Consider the following 5,960-nt stretch of genomic DNA (forward strand, 5'->3'; position numbering starts at 1 on the left):
ATTAAGTAACATTAATTCATGACTTGTTAATGTATCATTATGACTTGTCTTGGAGGGGCACATCTTTAAAAGGTTATCAATTACACATGTTCTATACATATTCAGCTCATCTAAATCAGATATTTGGTGCTTTTCGGTGCTTGTAAAGAAGTGGAAGAGCAGAGGTCCTGTGGCTGCATTTGGATGGAGAAGGAACTGAACAGTAGGAGGAAAGTTGACATTTTGAAGGGGCAATAGTGACCCAAAAGAAGAGCAAGAACACAAGACAAACGTCTGACTGCAGTGCATTATTATGATATAAATATAGTAAACCAATCCATAACATAACCAAAGCGATAACCATCATCTCTATGCTAACACTGATTTTAATTTGGAAAATTGCACCTGCTTAATGATTACGTTATTGTAGGACGGCAGCAGTGGAATCACTCAAAACAGAATGAGATGAAATTGTTTTTAATTATGAATGCATCATTGTGTGTTGGATGAGTTAGGTTAAACGTAAATATTGCAAGAAATCCACTGTCGTTCACTGTTGTTTGTGACAACTGCAGGTGGCAAATTTATAAACAATTTTACATTGTGCCATTTTCATACATCTTGCTTCTAGAGCATGTTTGATTTAGTTTACCCCAAAGTGTTAATTAATACATTAACTAACATGCAGGAACTAACATGTAATTAAGTTAGTGTTATTCATGCAGTAGTTCATATGACTCGTGTCGTAGTTAAGTTAGTTCTTCATTAGTTCTTGATTAATACATATCTTAACTCATCATTAGTTCATAGTCAAGTAATTATTAATTCAGGTATTAGTACATGATAATTCATGTACTGTTATTGTAAAGTGTTACCATCAATTGTATTATAACTTCTTAAATACGTTAGGTATTGTGTCTATATTATATTTGTATTTTTGCTGAAGAGGGGTGATAAAATCACAGAAAGCCAAAAGCAAAGATTCATTGTGCTGTACTCTGTTTATTTCATGCAGCCACAACAATAAACTCTCCAGATAAGCAGCAGATCCAGTTTTTTCATTCTGTCATCCAGTAATACAACACAACATATCAGTGGTCAGAGTTGAGCCGGCTACAAATACATAAAGCATATGGATTCAAAATTCAAGTATGTATAACTTGCAGTTCATGTTACAACAAGGCATTTCTGGACCTAGAAGCAGCATTATTTTGTATGATTGTTTATTTTGCACTTTATCAGAAGCTTTATCAAAAAAATAAATAAAAAAATACATGCAGATACAGATACATGTGCAAAATTGCAAGCAGTAAGTTGATCACTTAATGGCCACTAGTGTTTCTAATAAAATTCCATGACATGCTACATTTTATGTGTTAATCACAGCAAAGATTGCTTGATTTTGCACATGCTTTAAATGGTTTCCTTTACTGCAGAAATCACAGTCAGAGAAAACTCGAATATAATGATTGATGCGCACTTGACTCGTGAGATGGCTTAGCAGCATACATACATTGCCGGGTGCTGTTGGTGTAATGCGGATACTCTACTTGATTGCATACCCCGATCGAAATGCAGTCAAATACGCTAGTCTGATTATGTCCTTAAATTAGTTCGAATTAGGCTTATACTTATAAGCTTTCACTTGTACATCCGTACAGGAAATCAGCATGCAGTGTATCTGGTTGCCATGACAACTTCATGCACTTGCTGCTGCTCAAGAATGTGCTTGAATATTATATATGCATTTAAAATAATTTTAGGTTTTAACATGAATATTTAGAATCAGACGCAACATGTAATATTTTTTTTTACAATAATACTTTTATATATTAGTTCTAGATAGCATTGCTGTTCATCATGTGTTTTAAGTACCAATGTGTGGACGTTCTCTGGTAGAACATGATTGTGGGCCCCCAAAACCAGTGGCCTGAGAATATGTCCCACAGTACATGCTAAAGAAAATTACATGATGCTGCACACAGTTGCACCAAGAGCTGCACCAGCAGCTGCACCAGCAGCTGCACCAAGAGGACCAAGACAGAGTCCAAGAAATCCACCAAGAATCCCACCAAATACTGATCCTAAAGTTGCGTTCGCAGATACAGATGCTGAGGTGGGGTATTTATGCTCAAACTGCTCAAGAAATTCCCTCTCTTCCTTCTCTTGTCTGAATCTCTGAGCATCTGCAAACATCTGATTACTGTAATATCCTCCTCCATTCTGCTTTATCATTGTGTCAATCATCTGCAGCAGATCATTCACCTGCTCTCTGTTATTCTCATCTTTATTATCAAAGACGTGAAATCTGCCTCCACACTGCTGAACTACTTGTCTTAATATACTGTTCTTCTTAATTTCATCCTCTATGGTCTCTTCTAGCTGATCTCCATGAGTGAAGAGAATGATGGAGTATTTTAACACCTCCTCACCAAACATCACCTTAATCTGCTGAGGAATCTCCTCCTCCTGCTGAGTGAATCTATCCACAGGAAACACAATGAGAAGAGCGTGAGGTCCAGGACTGGATAAATAAACACTTCTCGCTATCTCTTTCACTAAATCTCCATGTTGCATGTGTGTGTCAAAGAATCCAGGAGTATCAACTACAGACACTGATCTGCCTGAAACAGTGGTGTGTTTATCTGAACATTGACTGGTTACTGAACGCATTTTCTTTGCAGATTTAAACACATTCTCTCCCAGGATTGTGTTTCCAGCTGAACTTTTCCCAGCACCAGTTTTACCCAGAAGAACAATCCTTCTGGATGAACCACTGTCAGCAGCTGTCTGTTGTCTGGTTAGTCTTCCTCCTTCTGATGCTGTATAAAATACAAAACAGATGTAAGCAGGTAGTCATTTTGAAGAGACTCAACTGAAGTCATTACAATGTGTTGATATGTTACACCTATTAAAAAAATCCAATATTAGCACATTTAACTTTACAGCCATTTAGTAGTTTTTTTTTTTTTTTCAATTTCAAACCTGAATCCTAAAACAAAAGAAAAAAAAAATGTTTGGGTTCTCCTGTCTTGAGTAATGCTGCGTATTCAGTAAACAAACAAAATATATGCACATTTTAAAATGTTTTTTATTTTTTAAACAGTGTAGCTGTGCATTTACATATGAAACCCAAGATAGAGTTACAAAACTGAAATTAAGTTTACTAACAATATAATGCACAAATCAATATCTGATTTTAAGACTCACCCTTTAACCCCAAAGAGTCCTGGATCATTTGTATGAATAGAAGTTTAACTTGCATTTTAGTAGGTCCTTTCTTGTTGTTGAACACATGGTATCTCTGATCATATTTCTGAATAAGTTTCTTCAGTGCTTCATTCTCATTGATGAATTCTTGTATTGTCATGTTTCTGTCTTCCAGTTCGTCTCCTCTGGTGAAGATGATACAGGTTTTCTTCAAGCGCTCTTCTCCTAACAGCTTCTCAATCTTTTCCACAGTTTCTCTCTCTTCTTCAGTGAATCTGTCAGCTCTGAGGACCAGGATAAATGCACAAGGACCTAAGTCACATTCCTTTTCATTTATAAAACGCTGCTTCTCATCTTCATTCATGTCTGTGTCACAGAATCCTGGTGTGTCATAAACAGTGACTGAAAGCTCATCAACAATTCCAGATTCAACAGCAACATCTCGTGTGACTGAAGTGGAATCTGTCTCTGTTGTGAAAGCTCGTCGCCCCAGTATTGTGTTTCCTGTTGAACTCTTCCCAGCACCTTTTGTCCCCAGTAAGACCAGGGTAAAACATCCACTTTTCGATTTTTCATTCGTCATTTTCGATGTGTGGCCTAAAACTAAATAATAAAAAATAAACAATGAAACAGTCATTTATAATTTATGGAAATGTTTAGGAAATAAGCATGGATTCTTAACAAATATATACAAATGTATGTTGTCATTCTTTCAATGCAAAGGTGTTAATTAATATTAAAACTTAAATATTTGTTTTATTTAGGCAATCTTTCACGTGAAGATTTTTTTAAATGAAAACAAAAAAATAATGGTTTGCCTATCATGTCAAGTAATAGCATTTTCTATCAAAGTTTCAGGTTTTCCTTGGCATGCATTTAAATCAAAGCTGTTTACCTGAAATTGTTCACAAATGAACCGTTCACATTTAAAAACGAGACACACCAACAGTGTTCACAGAAAGTGTCTAAAATGTCATGCATTAAAGCTGATTCTAACATAAAAAATAAAATCGTAGGTTTCATTTGCTTTTCTAATTACAATTTGCTGAGCAAATCAAAACAATGTAATCTACAAACTGACATTCTGACAGCACTGATTTCAATAATGTCTTGAGAAATTAAGAATAACTGCCAAAAGTTCACTTTTATCCACGGTAAGAAACATCACATTTGGCAGAAAGAACAGACAAATAAGACTGTGTAAGGTTTGAACTCAAGGACAGATGAAACACATTAAAGAACTTGCATGATTCGCACCTCATCATGATTTTTGCTAAACAGTGTCATCTTCAATTGGGGACAATTTAAAGGATGTATGGTTTTCAGACCTGAATATATCGGGGGAAAAAGGTCTGTTTTTAGTCTTCAATCCTTTTGCGTCAGATGCTGTCAAGGCCTTGACATTTGAGATGAACTCTGACAGCACATTTAGTGACTGAATAAGAGTAAGAAGTTGATTAAGTAATATGTGACTGAGTGAAGGCTTTTTGTTCTGTTTTAATGATGTACAACGTTTTAAATTGTTCAGGGGGTTTTGTAATTTAAAATTGTTGTTAAAAGGGTCATATGACAACCAGACTGGGTGCCAAGATGTCTGTGAACGACCCCCCAGGCCACCAGTTCCCATGGCAACCAGGACACCTCAGCCATGTTACAACTTTCCACCTGGGACACCACCACTGAGTCAGAATAACATCTTTAGAGTTAATCTAAAATGGCGCTGATGGTTTCTGCTCAGGTGCTTAACTGACTCATTTCCCATAGCTTCATTCCTTGTTTCTCTTACGGTTTCACTCATCCACTTTAACTCCCCTTTGTATGTATGCGTGAGTGTGTGTATGCTTGTTAGACTAGTTTGTGTTAGTGTTAAGTTAATAAAACCTTTGTGCACAGATTACACATTTTTCCGATTCTGTCACTGCTTGTAAATCGATGTCCCTTTTATAGTGCTTTTCATGATACACATCGTTGCAAAGCAGCTTCACAAAAACTTTCTACATTTCTACATTACATTTAAAAGTAGTTTATCAGTGGTGACTATGTCAAGGTGATATCCATATGGCAGAAATGTACAGTAAAAATCATGCAGGTAGTTAATGAAAGTGGACGATTATGAATCGGTGGTTAAGATTTATTTACAACACTGTGCCAGAACAGTACAAGCCACATGTTCAAGTTTGTGCAGCGCATTTAACAGAGGAGAATTTCCTGAACCTGGAGAGTACAAGGCTGGCTGAGCAGAAAGGCTGTTTCTAAGAAAAAGGATCAATTCCAACTTTGCTAGGACAATCTGGCACTTCTGAATTAGATCCCAAAAGTAGCCTATGTTTAATTATTTACTATTGACTGTTCAAATGTGGAGGTTGGTCACATGTATAGTGTAAGATTTGAAGAACCACAGACACTTTAATCTTCTGAGATACGGACAATACAAATTCAGTGTATTAACATACAGGCATCTGTTTCGACATCTTACTGAGAGAAGATGCGAGGAAAGCCCCTTTCTCACCTATCCTGTTCCTCCACTTCCTTCCCCTTACCCATCTCCCCTCACTCCACTCACTCAGAATGGTCAAGATCAAGATATAATGTTCTACATGAATGCAAGTGTTATTCACAGTCATGTTTGGTATCATTTGAATTGTCTCTGTGTGGCTGGTACAATGGTCTCAATCTTACGAGAAGTAGACTAGAAGGTAATACAGATCCTACGCCAGTGTGTAGGCGAGGTATATTGAATCGCTGACACGAGAGAATAGTTTAGTCAAGCC

The 5,960-nt window shown here is 36.6% G+C and overlaps 1 protein-coding gene across 1 annotated transcript; it reads right to left on the reverse strand.

Annotated features, from left to right (window-relative positions):
- Nucleotides 1–1,944: 1,944 nt before the first annotated feature.
- On the reverse strand, nucleotides 1,945–3,772 carry LOC107740131 (GTPase IMAP family member 8-like). Its single transcript, XM_016552457.1, has 2 exons — nucleotides 3,190–3,772; nucleotides 1,945–2,801 (listed from the first exon to the last, which is right to left on the reverse strand). Exons 1-2 carry the CDS (start codon nucleotides 3,770–3,772, stop codon nucleotides 1,945–1,947), a joined length of 1,440 nt encoding a protein of 479 aa, XP_016407943.1.
- Between the last annotated feature and the right edge of the window lie 2,188 nt (nucleotides 3,773–5,960).

This window comes from Sinocyclocheilus rhinocerous, unplaced genomic scaffold (assembly GCF_001515625.1).
Source record: "Sinocyclocheilus rhinocerous isolate Xijiao unplaced genomic scaffold, SAMN03320098_v1.1 scaffold6544, whole genome shotgun sequence".
Taxonomy (NCBI): Eukaryota; Metazoa; Chordata; class Actinopteri; order Cypriniformes; family Cyprinidae; genus Sinocyclocheilus; species Sinocyclocheilus rhinocerous.